The sequence below is a fragment of the Phocoena phocoena genome, chromosome 3, assembly GCF_963924675.1.
Source record: "Phocoena phocoena chromosome 3, mPhoPho1.1, whole genome shotgun sequence".
In the NCBI taxonomy this organism is placed as follows: Eukaryota; Metazoa; Chordata; class Mammalia; order Artiodactyla; family Phocoenidae; genus Phocoena; species Phocoena phocoena.
In genome coordinates, this window is record NC_089221.1 from 14249064 (window position 1) to 14270946 (window position 21883).

The 21883-nt window shown below is 43.2% G+C and overlaps 1 protein-coding gene across 1 annotated transcript in view; it reads right to left on the reverse strand.

Annotated features, from left to right (window-relative positions):
* Positions 1 to 21883, reverse strand: part of RETREG1 (reticulophagy regulator 1) — a 121840-nt gene that overhangs the window by 68647 nt on the left and 31310 nt on the right. Inside the window, exons 2-3 of the mRNA XM_065873997.1 lie at positions 20537 to 20643; positions 14920 to 14950 (exon numbers count right to left, since the gene is read on the reverse strand). Coding sequence (XP_065730069.1) covers positions 14920 to 14950; positions 20537 to 20643 — 138 coding nt within the window. The remainder of the gene's footprint in view (positions 1 to 14919; positions 14951 to 20536; positions 20644 to 21883) is intronic.

Below are 21883 nucleotides of genomic sequence, written 5' to 3' on the forward strand. Positions count from 1 at the left end.
TTCACAACCCAGAAGATTGACATTTGTAAAGGGTTTCATCCTGTCACAAATACCACAAGGAGTTCAAGTGAAGAATTTCAGAGTCAGGCCCGAGATGAAAGAGATTGTATGGAGGGAAAGCATAGAGGGTTAATGACCTCCTCAACAAATAACAGGAAAACTGGGTTTCCTCAGAATAAAAGAACCATTTTCAATACATTCCACACTCACTTTCCACCATCCCCTCGCAGAGCCTGGCTCTCTATTAACTTTCTTTGAATAATAACCATGATTGTGTTACCAACAATGGGAACTTAATTTTTGATCCCAAAACAATAACTCTTGCTTCAGCAGCCTTAATTCTGGCTACAGAAATAGATGGATGATTTTGCCTAAGGATATCTCTGGTTCTTCCAAGTTCCCCTTTCAATGTGTACAACGAAACCCTTCCATAAAAAAATAAAGGTATATAATACATTCAGGTCTGTTAACAGCAGGTTTTCCAAAGCTCTTTAGCTCTGACTATATGAATACATACAAATATGACATCATCATGTCAAGTTTTCCAACAATTTCATATCCTGAAATTATTACTGGTTAAAACTGTTCTGGTTTTCAAAGACAGAAGAATAAGAAGGTAGTAAGTAAATGCTGAAAAGCTTTCTCTAGGATTTTAGCTAGCTAAAATTGATTGATTAAATTACCAATCTCATATTCTAACCAGCAGGAGAAAATTCATTTATTGTAAGCCTTGTATTCTTCTTTCACTGTTGGAGGACTTTCCAACAGGACTTTCCAACAGAACAAGGAACAGAGACCAACTTATAAGTCGATCTCTAACTTTCTATGTGCCCTACACAAAGGGCATAAACAAATTCCTCAAACCAGGGTCACTTTTCCCCTTCTATTAGGGAAGCAGAAGTGGTCCAACTCAATCGCCTATGTATTCATGGAACACCTCCATTTGGGCAAGAGTGTGGAGAAGGGGCAGTCTCTCCTAGTCCAGTTTACTGAGGATTTAGGTTGGGACTGTCCTGTTGTGACCCCAAGTCAATTTCAGATCCATTTCTCAATTTAAAAATACAAATTTCTTTTTCATTTAAAAATCCTCTCAATTACTGAGGTTTCACTATATATTCCAAGCATGGTGCAGCCATTAAAAGCCCTTTAAAGGAAGATGATTTCATTCCAACTTAGCCCCAGGGGAAAGAAAAAGTATTTAAAAGTGTGATTTATTCAAAATAGACATCCATTTCTGACTTGGGGATGTTTATCTTGATAAGCTTTGGAGCTCAGTTAGTTTTCTTTCCAGAGCAGATGACTCCTGAGTCATGACTGAAAATATCACTCATTTTAATAAAGATAACAACTGACCCCTCCCCCCGAAAAAAACCCCAAACACCAAGGAAAAGATATGTTAAAATGTGTTTTCAGTGGAAGTAAAAATCCTATTCAAAATCTAAAACTTACACTTTAGGGGAAATGAATACTGAAAGCACTTCCTGTGCTTTAAGTGACGTTGGAGGGCTCTGAAAGTTGAGTTTAAAAATACTTTCTAAGAATACAAGCCAAATGACTGCAGGATTATAAATTCTCTCTCCCAGTTGTTCAGGTATTAAAAACAGGCACAAGCAAGAATAACCTTCAAAAAACCTGAAACAGCACACGACTAATGCAATCTACCCCGATAAGGATACGAAACAATGGCCTTTTTCCTCCTTTTACGATGTACCTCTAAATCATAAGGTACCCTCCCGTTCCCCTCCTTCCTGTATGGTCCCTTCTCTTTCAAAAAACCATTTAAAAGGACACATGACTAAAATGGCAAGTGAAGGGCACATTCTTGGATTCCTCCTTCAGAAGCAGTGCTCTCGCTGCCGGAGGCATGGAGGCTGCCTAGAATCCAGCTTCTCCAGCAGGCATTCCAGCATTTGCTGAGTTATATTACACCATCTTCAATTCTCCAGAGGAAATTTATGGATGAAAAGCAAAGCGAATCACCTGCCCAGGTCCACCTCTCCCCTGGACATCATCCTGCCCCCTAGTGACTCCCTGCAAGTTCTACCCAGCGACCGGGCAGTATGGACCAGAGCAGTCCCGCCCTGCCGTGTCTCCATCTTCTCCCACACAGTCACACCCTTCTATCCCGAAAACAAAACCACACAAGAGAAAACCAAGCTGTTCACTGTTCACAACAGTCAGAAAAGTGGAAACAATCTAAATGTCCGTCAAGTAAAATGCTGTACGTCCAAATAACGGACTATTATTCAGCCATGAAAAGGAGTGAGGAACTGATACTTGCTACAACATGGATGAACCTTGAAGACATAAGTGAAAGAAGCCAGGAACAATAAGGCCGCATAGTGTATGATTCCATTTATAAGAAATATCCAGAATAGGGAAAGCCCCCAGAGACAGGAAGCAGATTAGTGGCTGCCAGGAGCTAGGGGGAGGGGAGCATGGGAAGTGATTATGGAGACTATAATTATGGGGTTTCCTTTTGAGGGTGACGAAACTGTTCTAGAACTAGACAGTGGTGATGGCTGTATGACATTGCGAATGTACTAAACGTCACTCATGGTACATTTTACAAGATGTATATTTTACCACAATAAAAAAATGTAAACGACGACAACAGAAGACAAGCTGCTGCTTTTCCTGGCCACCGCTTAATCTCTCTGCGTTCATTCACCACGAATATTTTCTAATACGTGGTTCACACGACCTACCGCCATTTTCTCAGCCCTCATCTCATCCTTAAGCCCCTGAATTCGTATTTTTACCCCCAAAGACCTCCTCTTCCTCTGCACATAAACAAAAGCACGGACAATTATTTACAAAGGTCTCTACAAATGTTTTAATACAATCTGCTCTTGGAAACTGTTAATAGCCTCCTGCTTGAAATAATATTTGCCCCTGGCTTCCACGTACAGCGTCTTCAGGACTCTTTTGGACCATCTTGACCCTCGTGTTTCCTTTTCAAGCTGTCTAATGTGCCAGTGGGAACATTCCCCCAGGCCACCCTGGGCTCCCTGTCCTTTCCTGGTGCTTCGTCACCTCGCCTGGCATCACTCTAACCCTCGTTTCAGGACGCAGTTCTCCCACATACTGGGGTCCAACTGCCTTTCCGCAGTGGGTGGAGATGTGAGTTGGTAAACCCACACTCGACATTTTCAAACCAAGCCGGTTCTTTCATATCATAAGGAACACTATGGGAGTTTTCTATTGCTGCTACACGAATTATCAAATTAGTGGCTTAAAACCGCACAGATTTATCACTTTACGGTTCTGGTGATGAGAATCTAAAATGGGTCTGCCGGGCTGCATGCTTTCTAGAGGCTCTGGGGGAAGATCTGTTTCCTTGGCTTTTCCACCTTCTAGAGGCTGCCTGTCCCTGGCTCATGGCGCCACACTCCATCTTCAAAGCTATCAGCATCCTCTCTCCTCTCTGCCTGCCTGCCTGCCTCCCTCTCACAAAGACCCTTACAATTACACTGGCCCATCTGGATAATCCAGGATCAACTCTCACCGTAAAGATCCTCAATTTAGTCACATCTGCGAAGTTCCTTTTGCCGTGTTAGGAATATAATCACAGGTGCTGGGCGTTAGGAGGCAGACATCTTTAGGTGGGTGGTAGGGGGATAATTTGGTCTAGGACATACTTTGGCAGCCCTTTCTTTCCTACACGTTTCTAACAAGCAGGGCAAACCTTTGCCCTCAATATTTCACAGGTCAGTTGCTGGCCTGGGGTAAACAACTCACAAGAAGTTCTCTCTCCATGAAACCGTAAATTAAGCCATTTTCTGGGATTCTTGATTCAAGGTTATTTAGAGCTCTGTGGGAGGGAAAAATCCATGGGGTTCCATTCATTTCCAAGAGAGGGAAAAGTACTAAGTCAGGGACCGGCAAGGGAGGGAGACTTTGGAGAGCACGTAATAAAGAACATTCAGAAGATTTCTTGAGACACTGGATAGAAATACGCAGTAAACAGGGTGATGCACTCAAAATACTACTGAGTTCTTGGAGGCCTCGGACATCAGCCTGTTTCTAAACTGAGAAGCAGAGTCATCTGTCATTGCTTTGGGCCATTTGTATGTGAATTTCCTCCCCACCCAGTCTGTCTTATTCTCCTTTGATGCAGCCTATCACTACTCTTCATCCTTGTTCATTTTTTCACCCCGCCTACGTTAAAACGTGTGTGTAACCTGGCACAGACCTGTACAGATAGAGATGTAACCTTTAATTGGATCTTCTTATTGTAACTGAAGCGACACTGAAGTTTCTGTCCGGCTGAAATGTGCAAGTACTAAAATCACTGGTGCCACGCAGCTAGGCTTCAACAGCAGGCATGTTATCCTCAGCCTCTCCAACACGCTGATGGCCCAGCTCTCCCACACCCTCTAGTGGCGGCCAGCCCTAGAACACTGCCAAGCGTGCAAGGAAATCATTCCAGCTGTCAGAGCCCAGGTGTAGATGCAGTCTTTACACAGGCTTTCAAATATACGGTATCCTGGCTTAGAAAACCATTCACTTTATGGGTTAGGCATTTGCCTTTTCCCTTTTTGTGACTGTTGGTACTGTCATGCAGCAAACTCAGAAACTCACAGAAGCAGTGGACAGTCTGGTAAAAAATGTCCCTAAGTCCGATGCAAAGACAGCATATAAATCAGTTGTGGTATAGTCACATGATGGAATATTATACAGCAACAAAAAAGAAGGAACCACAGCTATACACAGCAACGTGGATTTATCTTTTTGTAAAAGTTTAATGGTAAGATATTAGTTCCAGAAGACTACATAAATATGGAACCATTTTTAATAGACCTCAAAAGTGAAATTTTTATTTATGAATACGTGTATATGTAATTTAAATATATATGTATACATACACATATTTATATACATACATACACAAATATTTATATACATACACATATATTTATATACATTTATATATATCTATATACATATATACATATAAATACATATATTTATATGTGTATAAAAACACACACACGTCTTTTTTTAAAAGCAAAGGAACAAAGAACACGAATATCAGGACCGAGCTTGCTTTTAGCCTGGGAAGGCAGCAGGAGGAGGTAAGGGGGACGCAGGACCATCAACCCTGTTTGGGAGAAAGTTCATGATTACCTGTTTTATTATAATGACTACAACTTCTGTGTATGTTACATATATTCTTCAATATATAAAATACGATCATTAGAAGATAATTTAGGAACACGTGTGGGTAGGTAGGTTGGATAGACTGACAGCTGACCGATGGACAACTGATAGACAAGACTGGCTGGCTGACCTACAAAACCCAGGGATGGGGTGTTCAGAAGAGAACACACTGTCATCCCAGGTTCATTCTTGTTTGAATTGCCCAAAGACTATAGTTTGGAGTATAAGGATAGAGACATAAATCTCACTCTGGAGGATACAAAGAGTTTCCAAATTTTACTTAGATAAGCTTTCTGGGGGTGTCTAAATCATGAGGACATGCACGCAGGCCCTTCACCTGTGCCTGTCACTGAGCTTCAGAAAGGAAGGGTTTAAGAACTTTTATCCCACCCCTCGAACACCACCTAACCTTGGAAATTCATCATCTTAATGTATTACTCAATAATACATTAGTCCTTTTTCTTTGCCCCAATCCTATGAAGCTCAGTATCAAGTGACACTTGGGCTGGTCAGGGCCCCCTTGTAATGCCTCTGACGCATTCCTGAGGCTCCCGCCCCTCCTCTGAGCCCCGCTGCTTCTCTGCACTTCGACCCTGACCTGTTTCCAAGGCCTGGGCCGTGCCATCTGCGTAACCAGAGCCCCATTTCCGGTCAGCAGCTCTGGAGCCGGAGCCCTTACGTGAACTGAATACCTGAAGCGGTGTGTCGTCTCCCATGTCCAAAGTCACAGGCCTCACCCTGACTGGTGGGATGCTCTCTCCTTTCACTGAGTATCTTTCGTCTCTCTTCATGTTAAAGGCTATGTATGTTCATTATAGAAGTAAAATGTATTAATAAAGATAAACAAAATCAAGAAAACAAAAACCACCTGTCTTCCCTTCGCAAAAGCTACCAGACACGTTCAACACATAACTGTAAGGTACTGTGCATTATACCCTCCCTGCAATGCTTTAAATCTACAATTTTTTTTACAAATGATACATTTTCATATCTCATATCCCATTTTCATACTTTCACAATACGATCTTAATTAGCTACATAATATTCCATTTATTCTAGTTACTACAGTTGCATTAAAAAAAAACTCACTAGTATAAAACAAAAGTCACTGTGCCCCAGGGCCTTTGCACTTGCTGTTCCCTCTGACTAGAAACTCTTCAACCAGACATGATTCACAACTTCACCTCCTTCAAGTCTTAGCTCAAAACTCTTCTTTAGTGAGGGCTTTCCTGAGCATTTTAATACAACTTGACCCTCCCCTCCCACCCTCACACCCCCTGATCCCCTCTCCTGCTTCAGTTTCCCTTAAACATCGTTCACCCTCTAACATTATATATTGTAGTGACTTATTTTCTGGCTCACTCACTAGAATGTGACCTCCAGGAGGACAGAGCTGTTGCATTTTGTTTAATTCTACTAACGCCTAGAAGTACTGGCCATAAAGGCACGCAATAAATATTTCTTGAAACGATGAATGAAAAAATTGGATATGATTTTACAAAAAGACTGGAAAAAATAAAATCGAAAGTGAGTTTGATTTCTGGGTGATGGGTTTATAAGGTTTGAGTGTTCTTTTTTATAATAAGTTCTCTATATTTTCAGTTTTCTAAATTAGCATGTATTACTTTTAAAATCAAGAAAAAAGTTATGTTTTAAATGCTATTAGGCAAATATGACTATAAATATTGTTTAGGAACAATAGAGAGAGAGAGAGACAAAGAGAAAGAGAAAGAGACAGAAAGACAGACGGACAGAGGACAAAAAGTTTCAAATACCTGTGAAGTCTTAATTTATGTTCAAATAATCACAGCATAGGCCAGGGAAAGTTAAGAGAAATATTAACTACTAACCATTCTTCCTTCTTGGTAACTTAAGTTTATTGAAGCAAGAATGCTACTAGGTAACAATTAGTCTAGCTTAATTACTTGATATATTTATAAGTGAACTACATTCTCAAATCCTTAATAATGCAGGATCCAGTACCTAATCAAAACTAATAAGCAAGGAGCCTAAGAGAATCTGAAAACACAGATTAAAATGATCAAAGCTGGAATTTTTGTTTCTTATGAAGTGGCTGTAGACAGCCATGGTGAAGCCATAGAAAACAGTGATGTACACACATTTTTAATTAAGCAAAGATGAAATAGAGCTAAAATAATGGGGGAAAAAAGCTGACTGAACTCGTTATCGAATCAGATTATGGAATTACATTAACTTTAAGAAATGTCCCAAATTATCAAAACCGAAAATTATAAACTATAATAAAATATAATATTGAGTTCCTTTTACTTAGGAGCCCTGAGTATTAAGTCAGGGGCTGCTGCTCCCAGACTCACTGAGAGCCTGACTCTAGTTTCCTGCCCACGTTTTGACTTGATAAATCTGCCTGAATGTAAGGGGAACACGTTACTCATGAAATGAATGTACAGCCAGGAACAGGTCTAACAATCTGTCTCCCTTGTCAATGAAGCCAGCGGGCTATGAAATGTACTTCCTGTTTCATCTTCTTTCTTTATTTTCTTGAGGTATAGTCGATGTACAATATTATATAAGTTATGGGTGTACAACATAGTGATTTAAAGTTATACTCCACTTATAGTTATTAGAAAACAGTGGCTATATTCCCTGCGTTGTACAATATATCCTCGTAGCTTATTTATTTTATACACAATAATTTGTACTTCCTGTTTCATTTCATTTTTAACGCCTAAGAAATAGATCAGTTGCTGTCGTGAAGATGCCCGTGGGTTTCAGGGAGGGCTTTTAGCTTGAGGGGCTCCTGAGAGGAAAAAACAGCCCTTAAAGTTCTAGCATGAGGCATTTTTAGGAAGTCAACACTTTTTATGTAGAGACCCCACTGATGGTGAAGAGATAAGAAGCAGAATTGTCCCCTTCGGCCTCAAACAGCTTTCGAAACGGCTTGTAGTCCTTTGTTCCGCACTTGTCTTCAACTGTACTTTGATTGTCAAAGTACAACTTTTAAAAATGAACACAACAGATTGGAATCTGGGTGAAGAATTCTAAGCCACATCGCAGCCGTGCTGCCTAAGAGCTCACCATCTCTCAGTTGCTGAATGGGTCCGTTCTTTCCGGAGAGAGAGGAAAAAAGGGCTTCAACTCTCCATTGTGCGATATATGACTACAGAATTGTGCTCAATTATTATTTTTGAAAAAAGGAATAAAAGGCCTATTCGGATTTTTATGTTGGCAGGGTAGAGACTTTCAAAGCGGTGCTTTGCCCCCAGGCTGGCCCAGGCATCTCCAGCCAAAGACTCCCCAAGCCCAGATATGCTTGTGTTAAAATCCAGCACCTTCTGAATTTAAGTGAATTTTTTTTTCCGAGGAAAAGAATGTTTCATTTAATCCAATCAAATGTATCCTTCATAGCCAGACTTTCTTTTAAAACTCACGGAGATGTGGCTCCCTAGTTGCAGTTCTGGCTGAAGTTAAAAAATAAAGCTTCCAAATGGTATGCCTTCTTAGAAAGGTTCCAAAATACAAGTTACAAGGTGACTTTAGACACTTTTGAAAAGACTAAAACTGTAAAATCTAGTAGTTTCGATGCGTGAGTCAGATTTACTGCTGTGCCTAATAGCAAAGAAAGAAAGAAAACTTTTTAAGCTGCCACGTGACTACTTAATGCTTTTGACTTGGGGATTCACCCTGTCTGTGGAATTCTGACGAGTGATGACGATTCATACATATAGAATACGCAGTTTTCATACTAAATCCTATTCCTCAGAGGAGACAAGTTAGCAAACGCTAGATGACTTCTCGCTTTTACCGGAAGCACGGTGCTACATTCAAGGAGTTAATTAATTAGACGGCTCTCACCTACATGCTCCGAGTGGTTCTGGGCCTATGAGCTGGGGCAAGCTCGGGGCTGGGCTTTACAACCAACAATTCCTGGCTCCTTTTCTCCAGAAAAAATTAGGAACAGTTAGAACACTTTGGCAATTATCTGGAAGCTGACAAGACAAAAGGGCATTTCATCTCACCAAGTAGGGCCACAGAACTGCTTCTCTTAAGAGCAGGTGAGAGGGAGAGCGAGAGAGCTCAGAGGAGTCGGTCGTCCCAGGATTTGACCAAGCTGCAGGCAAAAAGGCCACAACTCCTGCTGACTCCTGCTGGCTCTAGAAAGACTGCGTCTGTTAATTCTCCGCTGTGCCCACCCCAAGAGTCAGCTCAAGGTAAGGCAAAGTAGACCTGACGCCCTTGTTACATTCTCGGAAAGCCACTCCCCACTTCCTGTGAAAGACACCAGCTGAGGCATCGGGATTCTGGCGATGTCTGTTATTAAATCCCAGAGTTCTCAGCCATAATTTCCAAAACCTGTAGTGTTGATGAAAGAAGTGTATTTTCTGTAAATTGACACTGAACAGTAAAACAGGATTTATGATGAGAAGAGCTCCTTCATCTGGATTATAATGTACAAAACTATTAAAGAACTAGGGAAAGAAATTTTGAATGATCGATATATACGTAAGCAAAAGTACTTTCTTCTAATTTATACTTCCTTAGAAAAACCAGGCCAAACTGAAACCAATTTTTTGTTTTTAAAGGTAATGGGCACAATTTCTCCTTTGTTAACAGAGGCTATTATTCAGTCAGTGGCCACAGTCACGCGAGAATTAAGAGCCATGATACCACGGGTCAGGTTTCATCCCAAGACGGAACGAGCCATAGAAGATGTTAATTTGGTTCAGTTGACAGACTGCTCCGTACAAATCCTGTTCATATTGCAGAGTTGGGGCTCAGTTCAGTAAAGAAAAAGGTCAAGCACCAGCCCTTCTCAGGACTTACACACTGAGAATCACATTTGCACAAAATGAACTTTCCATGTACAAAAACTGATATGTGAATGGCATCTGATTAGAAATGATCCAATTTTTATTGTTGAAGACATCAGAAATTTGATGCTGGCTTTACTGTTATTTACTAGTTAGGTATAACACGTTATACTTGTGAATACCCTTCTTGTACATAGACATCACCATCTTCCTGCTAAATTTTGGAGGAAATGCTTTAAGCTTAGCTGACAAAAGCAACTTTTCCCAGAGTCTGTGAGATAAGCCATTAGGATTATAGGAAGGAAAAAATTACTTTCCTTTCCAGTTCTTGCTGAGATATAATTGACACATAACCTCGTGTAAGTGTAAGGTGTACAGTAAGATGATCTGATAGACGTACATATTGCGAAATGGTTACCACAGCGGATCGTTTACACATCCCTCACCTCACATCACTACCATTTGGTCATTGTGGTGGTGAGAACATTTCGGACCTACTGTCTTAGCAGCTTGAAAGTACACAGTATGGTACTGTTAGCTAGAGTCACTATGCTGCATGTTTGTTTCCCAGAACCCATCCGTCTTACAACTGGAGGTTTGTGCCCTTTGACCGACACCTCCTCACTCGCACCCCCAGCCCTGGCAACTACCAATCTGCTGTTTCTTTATGAGCAACTTTTTTAGATTCCACATAAAAGGGAGATCACACAGTATTTGTCTTTCTCTGTCTGACTTATTTCACGTAACATACGCCTTCCAGGTTCATCCATGTTGTAGAATTTCCTTCTTTCTTTAATGGCTGAGTAACATTCCATTGTGTATATATACCAATTTTCTTTACCAATTCATCCACTGGTGGACGCTGAGTTGATTCCGTGTCTTGGCTGTTGTGAGCAGTGCTGCAGTGAATATGGGGGAGGTGTGTGCAGACATCTCTTCAGGACGGTGATTTCATTCCCTTTGGATCTAGACCCAGGAGTGGAATTCCTGGACCATCTGAATGTTTTATTTTTAACCTTTTGAGCAACCTCTATACTGTTTTCCATAGTGGCTGCACCAATTTACATTCCTGCCAACAGTGCACAGAGTTCCCTTTTCAAGGAGCTCCTCTTTCATGGAAAAGCTCTACAATGGCATAATGAAGGCAGAGTGGTCCACGATTCCACCCACCTTTTGAACAGTGAATTTCATGGCCCTTAAACAAGCCCTAAAGAGAAAAGGCCTGGTTCATTCTGAGCCTGAGCGCAAACCACTAGCGCAATGCTGGAAAGAGGAACAATTAAACCTGGCTGACAGACCCGGGAATCCCAGCTGTGCAGGCTGTAATGGGGGGTGTGGGGAGGGGGGAGAGGGGGAGAAACGCTCATCTCTTTTTTTCCTTTGTTAAATTTTTAAAAAGAGATTTTATTATTTTAAAGCAGTTTTAGGTTCCCAGCAAAATCAGAGGGCACAGAGCTTTCTCATATACCCTCTGCCCCCATACACACACAGCCTCCTCCCTAATCAGTGTTCCCCACCAGAGTGTTGCATTTGTTACAACTGATGAACCTACAGTGACACGTCATAATCACCCCAAATCCAGAGTTTACGTTAGGGCTCACACTTGGCATTGTACATGCTGTGGGTTTGGACAAAAGTGTAACGACCTGTATCTACCATTATAGTAACATACAGACTATTTTCACTGCTCTAAAAATCCCCTGTTCTCTGCCTATTCATGCCTCCCATCCTCGAGAGCCCCTGGCAACCACTGATCTTGTTACAGTTTCCATAATTTTGCCTTTTCCAGAATGTCTTATAGTTAGAATCCTATTGTATGTAGCCTTTCCAGATTGGCTTCTTTTGCTTGTAATATATTGAGGTTTCTCCGTGTCTTTTCATGGCTTGATAGCTCATTTCTTTTTAGAGCTGATTAATACTCTATTGTCTGGATGTACCACAGTTTATTTATCCGTTCACTTACTGAAGGACATCTTGGTGGCTTCCAAGTTTCGGCATTATGAACACAGCTGCTATAAACATCTGTGTGTTGGTTTTCTGTGTAGACCCAAGTTTTCATTCCTTTGAGTCAATACCAAAGAGGATGACTGCCAGACTGTATGATAAGAATATATTTGGTTTTGTAAGAAACCACCAAACTGTCTTCTAAAGTGCCTGTACCATTTTGCATTCCCACCAGTAATTAAGGAGAATTTCCGTATATTAGAAAAGAAGAAACATCTAGTTTCCTAAGGTGGAAAGTGTTTGCACTGATGTGAATTCTTTTGCTGTATGCCTAGGGTTTACCCACTTGGCAAGGTACTGTAGTTGAGTTCATAGTTTATCGTTTTCAGGATTTAGAAACGTTGATTTCTAACTACCGCCAAATGAGGGCGAGATTTCTGAGCTCAGCACCTGAGACCTTGTAAGTGGAAAGATCCTAATCCCACCTGCCTCACATGAGCAAAACAGCACCTCCTCCTGCCTGCAAAGATCCTCCTATCCAGCACTGTATTTTATTCTTCAAATAAAGCGGTTTTGAATTTTTCAATGTTAAAAACACGGCACTAGCAAGTACCAGATGCCAAGAGTCACTGTAAATAACAAACCAAATCATCATCAAAGAAATCAGAGGAAAACATATTTTAATTTCACATCTCCAGCGTGAACAACAGAAATCAGAATGAAATCACACAATGGAAAGTGCAGTGAAAAAAATTGGGGGAAGTATCCTTTCTAGTGTGAATTAAATCACTTTGAAAGAGGCACTGGCCAAACAAAAAGGTAAGTGGGTAACAGTATGAAAGGAACACTAATCCCCCTCAAATCACATCATAGACTTTTTAGGGCTGGAAGAGATATTCAAGATGATTCTCTCTCACCTCTTCACTCAGCAGATAAGAAAACTGAGGCCAAGAGATAAGTGAACTTGGCAAGATCACTAGCGGCAGGGTTGGGACCAGGATGGAAAATTAGCTGCATCTGACTATCCATCTGGGTGATCCTGAAGTAAATGAGACCCTCCCTAAAAAAAGGCTATTTCCATGATCATGGCTTCTCTGGGGGCACATAGGCAGCTCCCCAAACAAGCGGAACATTATAAATCTTAAAAAAGCCGCGTTATAAGGAGCTACTCACTCCCTGACCAAACCCAACACTGGCAAAGTGAGAGCCTTGGTCCTGATGTGCTCACTAATAGCTAATATTTTTTCCAGATCCTTATCAAACATTCCAATAATTTCTATGTTAAGAGGAAGTACACAGTGGGAATTCTCCCAGGCAACTTATAACTACTTCAGAAGGGCTGTGGACAGCAAGGGCTTCAGCAAAGCCCTTGGCAGGTCAAACTGAGTATCAGTAAATCTGAAAGAGTATTGCTTTGAAGAGCTTTTGAAATTTCTTTGAAGTTACACTAACTCACTTGGTCAGATCTTCTTCCTCCAACCAGAATTAGGGAGCACGCTCAATTTCTTCGCCTGACAAACGGGGAAACACCTGCAGAGAAAGCTTAAGATACTTATCCAAGGAGGCCCAGTGTGTCTGCAGGAGCAGGACGGAAGCCAGGACCTGGACTGCCAGGCCAGGGGGGGGGGTCTGTGCCTGGAGGATCAGGTTTTCCTTCTTAGAGCCAATATCTCCCTCTGCTGAGTCTTTGGCAAGTTTACATTCTGCCCATGAAAATCTGGGCTCCAAAATGAAGGAACACGCAGAAGTAAACTGGTCATAAAACTAGCCTTTACACCTGAAGTAAGCATTATTCTCACGAGCACAGCTTCTAAGAGCACATCATAGGGGCTTCCCTGGTGGCGCAGTAGTAAAGAATCCGCCTACCAATGCAGGGGACACGGGTTCGAGCCCTGGTCCGGGAAGATCCCACATGCCGCGGAGCAACTAAGCCCGTGCACCACAACTACTGAGCCCGCGTGCCACAACTGCTGAAGCCCACGTGCCTAGAGCCCGTGCTCTGCAACAAGAGAAGCCACCACAATGAGAAGCCTGCGCACCGGAACGAAGAGTAGCCCCCGCTCGCCGCAACTAGAGAAAGACCACGCACGGCAGCGAAGACCCAACGCAGCCAAAAATAAATAAACAAAATAAATAAATTTATTTAAAAAATAAAGAGTACATTATATACCAGGTTATGGTTTTTTTCATGGATTTTTAAAGGCATTACTTTGTTTCCTTTGTTAGCCTTCACTGCATGTTGCCCACTTTGATGTTAGTCGAGCACTGAACCATCCCTCTTTCAGTCATACAAGGGTATTCTTAAGGCAGAATTTAAACAAATAAATAACTACAAAATTTCACTTTACTGGAATACTGACCCTTACATTTTCTTCGCTTTTCCATTTCTCATATGCACAGCTGGTGATGTGAATTCTGATCCTCTCGTCACCTGCCCCACCTCTTTTCTCTTCCAGGTGAGAGGAGAGCCTTAACTTCAGGATGGGGGATGGCAAATGAAAAGGCGACTCATTTGCCTGTGGCCGCACAAGGAGCCCAGAGCCCTGTGGACGTTCGCTGCACCCTCCCACCTACAAGCCTCTCACCCCTCCTCTTCGTCTCCTCACCCCAGGGTTCTCGGAGCCGACAGCCTGGTTAGCCTTCGGGAATGTTTCCGCAGAGTTCCGGGACTTGGGGCTGCCCTTTTCTTCCCCGACTACAGCACGCTGCTCAGGCTCCAAAATGAGGTCTGAGAGGAAATCCCCAAGGAAAACACCCCCATCTTCCCCCCATCCTCACACATTACGACTCTTACGCGCGCACATGGCCCAATATTACAGCAAGACGTGAACCATTTCCTAGAACGAGTCCTGATTTTATCCTCGCCCTCACTTCGACTGTATTTTTCTTTATGTTCCCACTCTTGCAGATTACTATGATCAATCCTGTCACTAAGCTATGGTTTCAGAGATGCATCTTGGCGGCCTGGTCACCTCTCCCACCTGCCCTCCATTAGCCATAACATGAAAGGAATGTTCCCTACCTTTCGCTGAAGCTTCTCCACAACTGTACACCTGCAATAGGAGAAGTAAATGTGAAATGTTAATGGAGGTATTTTCCTCGAGGCATTTCTCAACTTAGAAATATTCTGAGCTATTTTAAATGGACCGCTTAGATCTTAAAACTCTAGAAACGATCAGTTCACACAGCGTACACTTCTGCTACCATAACTCATTCAGGCAAGCTGTCCACAAATATCCATTGAGATTCTACTATATGCAAAACGCTTGGATAGGTAGCATGGAAGACGGAGCACCATATAACACACGGTCCTGCCTCAGGGACTGTACTGTCCAATGGGGCAGACCGAACCCGCACTCAAGCAAATCTGAACCGAGGTAGGTGGTGTAGGAACTCTACAAGAAACACAAGCCGTGGGAGTTCAGGGAGGAGAGAAAACGTGGCTGGTCAAGAAAGCAGCAATAACAGAGGTGGTATTTGAGGGGAACTCTGAAATGGCACTGACAAAGGAGAACTGAAACAATTGCTACTTGAGAAAGGAGATTTTTATCTATTCATTCTCTAGGTGTTTTGAGCTTGTATCTATGCTCAAATGAAATCAACATTTGTATACACACACACACACACACATACACCTCGATCTCATCTGCTCTTAATTCTCCAATGAATTTCTTCGCTGGCCTATGCCTTGACACTATACTCCCCGCTACCAGCTTTAATGAAGTTCAAGAAAAGAAATGGCCAAGAGGTGCTTTTTCCATCGGACAAATGCCAAAGATGTTGTCCCTTTTGTTCTTCAGCGTCCCCTAGTAAAGATGCATGTGATAAATTCTTCTTAAAATTCAGCCGCAGGAAAAAGTTTCTCCAAACTGCTTGCATCCTTTTATCAGATTATTAGAATTATGCAAATGATCTGGTTTTGCTTTCTGCCTAGATGAACAGACAAAGAAGATGTAGTGTATACATATATCACGATGAAACACTATTTGGCCATAAAAAAAGAATGAAATCTTGTCATCTGTGGCAACATGGGTGGACCTGAGGGTATTAGGCTAAGTGAAATAAGTCAGACAGAGAAAAACAAATACTATATGATTTCACTTATATGTGGAATCTAAAAAAACAAGTGAAGAAACAAAACAGAAAGAGACTCATAGATACAGAGAACAAACTGATAGTTGCCAGAGGGGAGGGGGTGGGGAGCTAGACAAAAACAGGTGAGGGGGATTAAGAGGTACAAACTCCCAGCTATAAAATAAATACGTCATGAGGATGTAATGCACACATACAGAATCTAATTAATAATATTGTAACAACTTTGTATGGAGACAGATGGTAACTGGTCTTCCTGCAGTGATCATTTCACAATGTATAAAATACTGAGTCACTATGTGGTACACCTGAAATCTGAATAATATTGTGTTAATTGTAACAAAAGCATTGGAAAAATGAGTACAGTTGCTGGCTACGGAGCGAGGACGTTAGAACGGTGAGGACAGCAGCGCCGCAATAGCTGAACGTAGACCAGGGCGGGGCAGCACAGGGCTGAGGACAGTGCAGTGTAAGAGGCTGAGCAGGGGCGCGCTTGAACTGGGGTCACGGAGCCGGTGCAATGGGAGTGAGGGGCCGGGGTGGGGCTGGACAGCAGGAAGCACCGAGGACTGACTGCCAGCCTTGCAGGGGCTGGAGGCAGAACTTGCGAAGGCTAAGGTCAAAGGCGCAGGGATGGTCTCGGGGGGACTGAAGACACACGAGCCATCAGGGCACGAGCGGGAATGACAGAGCATGGCGTGGGCACAAAGGCCTACAGTTCACAGGCCACGAATGCAGGTGGGTCCACGTTCAACCGCGACCGGAAGCGGCATCAAATGGATAGTGTAGATTTGGCAGGAGGAAAGGCATAAAGGGACGGCAGTTGGCGATGCCTCCACAGGTGGCGTGCAGGAACTTGCTGAGCCCTCCTCCACTGCCCAGCGCGGTCGTTGAAGAGCATCTCAAAGACAGCGGGGTGCGGAAATTACTGGTTCTTTGGCAAAGAGACAGAAGGAGAAGGGGGTCAAGAAAAACTGAAGGCCGCAGGAGGAGTTTCCCACACCGCAGAAGCATCCCCAGAGCCCAGAGGAAGGGGTTAATTCTGGGGAGCACACAGTCAAGCGCACAACAGCGAGGCCATGAGAGAGAAATCCATCACGGCCGAGGGCGTCCACACTGGTGACTCAGAAACCAGAGACACGGGGTCCCTGGGTTTCGCAACGATTAAGTCCCAAGAAGGTATCGCCACACTTCTGCTCACCTATTTCGTATTAAGTACCTAAGACGGTAGACGGTATTAAAGATATGATGGAGAGAGAGGAGAGGTACAATTAAATCTTAACAAGAGAGTCTTAATCCCTTCAGCCAAAAATGCTGTGGGAAGCGGGGAAGCTGGCGGAGAGGCGAGGGGCCAGATGACCTGGGGGTCCTTTCCTCACTGCTCCTGCCGTAGGGCCAGGGTAGCCCATGAGAGCCCGGCGGCTCTGGATGAAGCCATGGAGCTACCATCCCCGCATCTGGATCCAACTTGAAGCCGATTCTGCGCCTCCCAGAGACCAGGTCATCACTGCAGGACCCTGGGCTGAAGGGCCTGCAAAGCCAGGCTCTGCCGACCACGCATGGGGCTCAATGGGCCTTTGTCCTAAAAGACTCGACTGCAGAGGACGACGCAGGCTCCAGCGCTGCCTCGGCCACAGACTGGGAGTGCTGGGAGAGCACGGCCAGGAGCCCTGCTTCTCCTTGTTTCCTCATGCAGTAGAAACACTGCATTCAGAGCAATGTCCCCCGGTGAAAACCTGGACAGAAAGATTGGCCTGTGACAAATGCCCGCCCTACAGGCTGGAGCGGGAGAGGTGGACTCGGGCAGAGAGGCACTGGTGAGAGGAAGGCGCTCAACATGGGCCGACTGATGGGTGAACAGACCCATGTTGTTCCAGTCGCGGGTCGGAGCTAGAGAGAGGGGCGCGTTACTGACTGAGGTGCTTTTGTTTCACGCTCTTGTCTGACCCTTAGACAACCCTGTGGTATAAGGAGGATTTGCCATTTCACAGGATAAAGAGGTTCGGATTATGTAGGAGGCTGAATAACGGCCCCCAAAGGTATCGGGTCTTAATCCCCGAAACCTGCAACATGTTACTTTATATGGAAAACGGGATTTACCAAACGTGACGAAGTTATGGGCTATGAAATGGGGACACTGTCCTGGATTATCCAGGTGAGGCCCAAATGGAATCACAAGTGTCCTTGCAAGAGGAAGGCAGAGGGAGACTTGACACAGGCAGAGAAGGAGGTGATGGGATCACAAAGGCACAGACTGGAGAGATGCCCTACAAGCCAAGGATACCAGCAACCGGCAGAAGCTGGGATGCTCAAGGAATCCGGGAGCGTGGTCCTGCCCACACCTTCATTTTGGCCCTGTGATACTGATTATGGACTGTAAGAGAAGACACTTCTGTTGTACTGAGGTACCAAGCTTGTGGTAATTTGTCACTGCAGCCGCAGGAAACCAAAACGGTCTTTGACGGGGCCTCTCCACAGCTGAGAAATGGAGCCGACTAGCTCTAGAAGACTGGTATTCTTCCCACCCTACCACCCTAATTTTTTAAAGGACTGAATCTTTGCAGTGGAGAGCTTTCCTGCAACTTAATATGAAAGCTGCACGTTTGCAAGAACGTCAAGCTGGTGAGGCAATGCAGGGAATGGTCCTCGTGAGAGTGAGAGAAGGACAGTCACGACGTCTTTCCACTTCATCCTTGCCCGCCCCCCCCCCCCATTTCCGTTCCTTAAAACTTGTGCCCAGACTGGGACCAAATTTGTACACCACTGAAAACAGCGAGATGCTCAGCTTGCTTTGTGAGGTCCTTTGCCCTACTGAGCTAGAATGACTGCAGGTAAAATAGGTTAAGTGGCTATTTCTTCTAAGATTCCTCTGAGGGAGCTCCTAGAGGGTGAAAATGTTATCAAGTCTATTTGAGAGAAACAGGTTCTCCTCTTATCAGTTATGAATCAAGGCAGAAACACAGGTATCGCCATGCGTTGATCTCACCAACCCCAGCACAAAGCCCTACAGCTCAGAGATGTCCCACCTCTAGGCAGAATTAATACATCTGGCATAAACAGAAAGTAGCAGGCCAGGTGCCTGTTAGGGTTAGAAGGCAGAGAGTTAGGTGTCTGTTCTCTGAAACAGAAAAGAGGTGGGTGGGAGGAGGGGAGGGAGAGAAGGAAGAATGTGTACAAGAATATAAACTAAATCTACAGATTCAAGAAAAGCAATATCCGGACAAAACCCACCTGTTCACCTTCCCAGAACAGTGAATGAAGGGATCACCTTCAAACCTTGAAACACACACATGTAAAACAATCTTTCTAAATGGCTTATACATGAGTTAGTTTAAGAACCCTAAAGACTTAAAATATAAACCAGATTTAAAGCACACCATAGAACAATATGATGGTACATCCATAACAGACAATGGTACATCCGTAACAGCCTATATCCCTGGTCCCAGGGTCAGTGTTAGGGAGGAAAGGGTGCCTCCCACAAGCAGCTTCAGTATCCCCGCCAGGGCTAGGGTCCTGGACAGTTCTTACGTGCATCCACCTATATGGAGCCCTACCAAAATCATCCCTCCATCTGGGGCTACTTTCAGTGGAATCACCTGCTTCACTGTAACCCCCTCTTAGCTATTTTTGATCAAATCAATCTTATTTCACTTAATTTCATGGGGCTCAATTATTCCAAGCATGGATTTTTGTCTATCTACAAAAACTAGCTCAAACCCTGGTAGAAAGAAGCTCCTCCAAGTATGGAAAAGCCTGACTCAGATTTATGATATAGTTAAATTACTCAGAAAACCTCAAGTACATTTTTTTAAATAATTCAAGTTCTCACTTGAATTTTTTGAAAAATTTGGTGTTTAAAATGAATTTATTTTTCAATTCATTTTTAAAAATGAATTTAACCCGTTACTTGTTTCTAAGCCCTGAACTTATTGTTTTTCTCCACAGAGGCAGAGAAAAAATTTATATAAACTAGTCCATTTTCCAACGGCCCAGTTTCATCATGTGGGATGTAATAAATATTTAACTGTTATCCTCACTGCAGCCTACTTGAATACCAAAATGGTATTTAAAATAACGGCACTTAGAGCCAAAAGAGAAACCAACACACACAAACCTTTCGCCCAGCAGCAGTAGCTATGACTATGGACAATGTCAGTTAAATAAATAATAAATAGTAAATAAATTTAATAAATTTAAAAATAATATTTAACAAACATTCAAAATAGAAAAGTCAGTGCCGTACCCTAACCTGTACCCTAAACCGTACCCGTTCCCTAAGCCTAACCCTGACCCTTACCCGAAGCCTTACCCTAACGCGTACCCTAGTCCTAACCCGTACGCTAACACTAACCCGTACCCTAAACCTACGCTAACCCTAAACCGTTGTCGTACCCTAACCTGTCCCCTAAACCGTCCCCGTCCCCTGTATAATCTGTTATTTTGCTCCATTTCAAAGACTGCTCGGTTAATCTGCCTATACAAAGGTCAAACATTCAGGGTCTAGAAAATTAAATACCATAAAAATGAATGTTGAGTTTTCTTACCTCTTGTTCTAGACAAAACCATATCCTTTATTATTTGCATAATAACACGTCCAAGGATCATGACAGAAATCAGGTGATACACTCTCCATGGAGTCAGTGCAAGGAACCTATCACAGCAAAAACAGACAAATCATTATTTCAACTTGAGGACTGTACCTTTTTTTAAAATCTAGGTTTACTTTCTGCCACAGAAACAAAAAATACATTCAATAATGATTTCACTTGTCAAAAGCACCCTCAACGTGACCACATGAAAGCCACTTAATAGCATCAAAGTCAGGGAAGTAAAAGCACTGGAGCCATGTGGACTTTTGTGCCAGGCTTTCTGCTCTAACCTCCAATCTGGGCAGAAGATTTGCTATTTTGGGTATGGCCCAAATATCACTCTGCTAACAGATGGAACAGAACTGACCTGGAGCAGAATCATGATGGACTAAAATTAAAAAGGCAGAGCAGCAGGGTTTTTTCACGCACAAGAGAAGCCGGAGTAGATGCCCTTTACTTGCTGTCCTCTGTCTTACGGTTTTCTCTTATGCCACATCCACTTCTTTAAATCCTACCCCCCACCCAACCAATCTCTTAAAAACAGCAGTTATTAGGGATCCAATCTGCTAGCCCTTTCTAAGATCACTGCCCTTTTGTCTATCTGCCCACCTCGTCTCCAGAGGGAAACAAAGAATTCTTTATCACGAACAGCACACAGACCCTACAGTACTTTTTGTCTTGTTTTGTTTTTGATTGGGTTTATAAAGGAATGCAATGGCAAGGAAGTCACAAGGAGCTCTGAGCCTTCATATAGAGGCTGAAGCCCATTCCACGTAAGTTCGTTGGCTAAGCTACCAATTAATATTGACTTTGGTGTAATCATAACTCAGAAAAATCAATTTAACAGAAATGTCATTTAATACTAGTTGTAAGGCAGTGTGGGATGTATAAAGAAGCAAAGAACACATGAATACTGCCTTCTAGGAACTTACTTCTTCATCAGAGAGATGGACACAGGCTGCACTAACAAAAGTCCAAGGCAATGAGTCTTGGTGCTATAGCAAGACACGAGCAAAGAGCAAAGAGAAACAAAGGAGGAGAAGTGATTAGCTCCAAATCAGGGAAGATTTATAAAAAGTGGCATTGAACTTGGTCTGGGAGGATGGATGCAATTCAGAGGAAAACAGAAGCTGTTCCAATTGGAGGACACAACATGAGCAGAAGATAAGAGTCAGGCAAGGGTGAGGTGTGCCTGGGGCGTGCAAGTGGTCTGGGATGGCCCTGCGGAAGCAGAGGGATAAACAAGAGAGTTGGGAGACTGGCAGAGAGAAGAAATTGAGGTGCCAGGCTGGGGGCAGACTA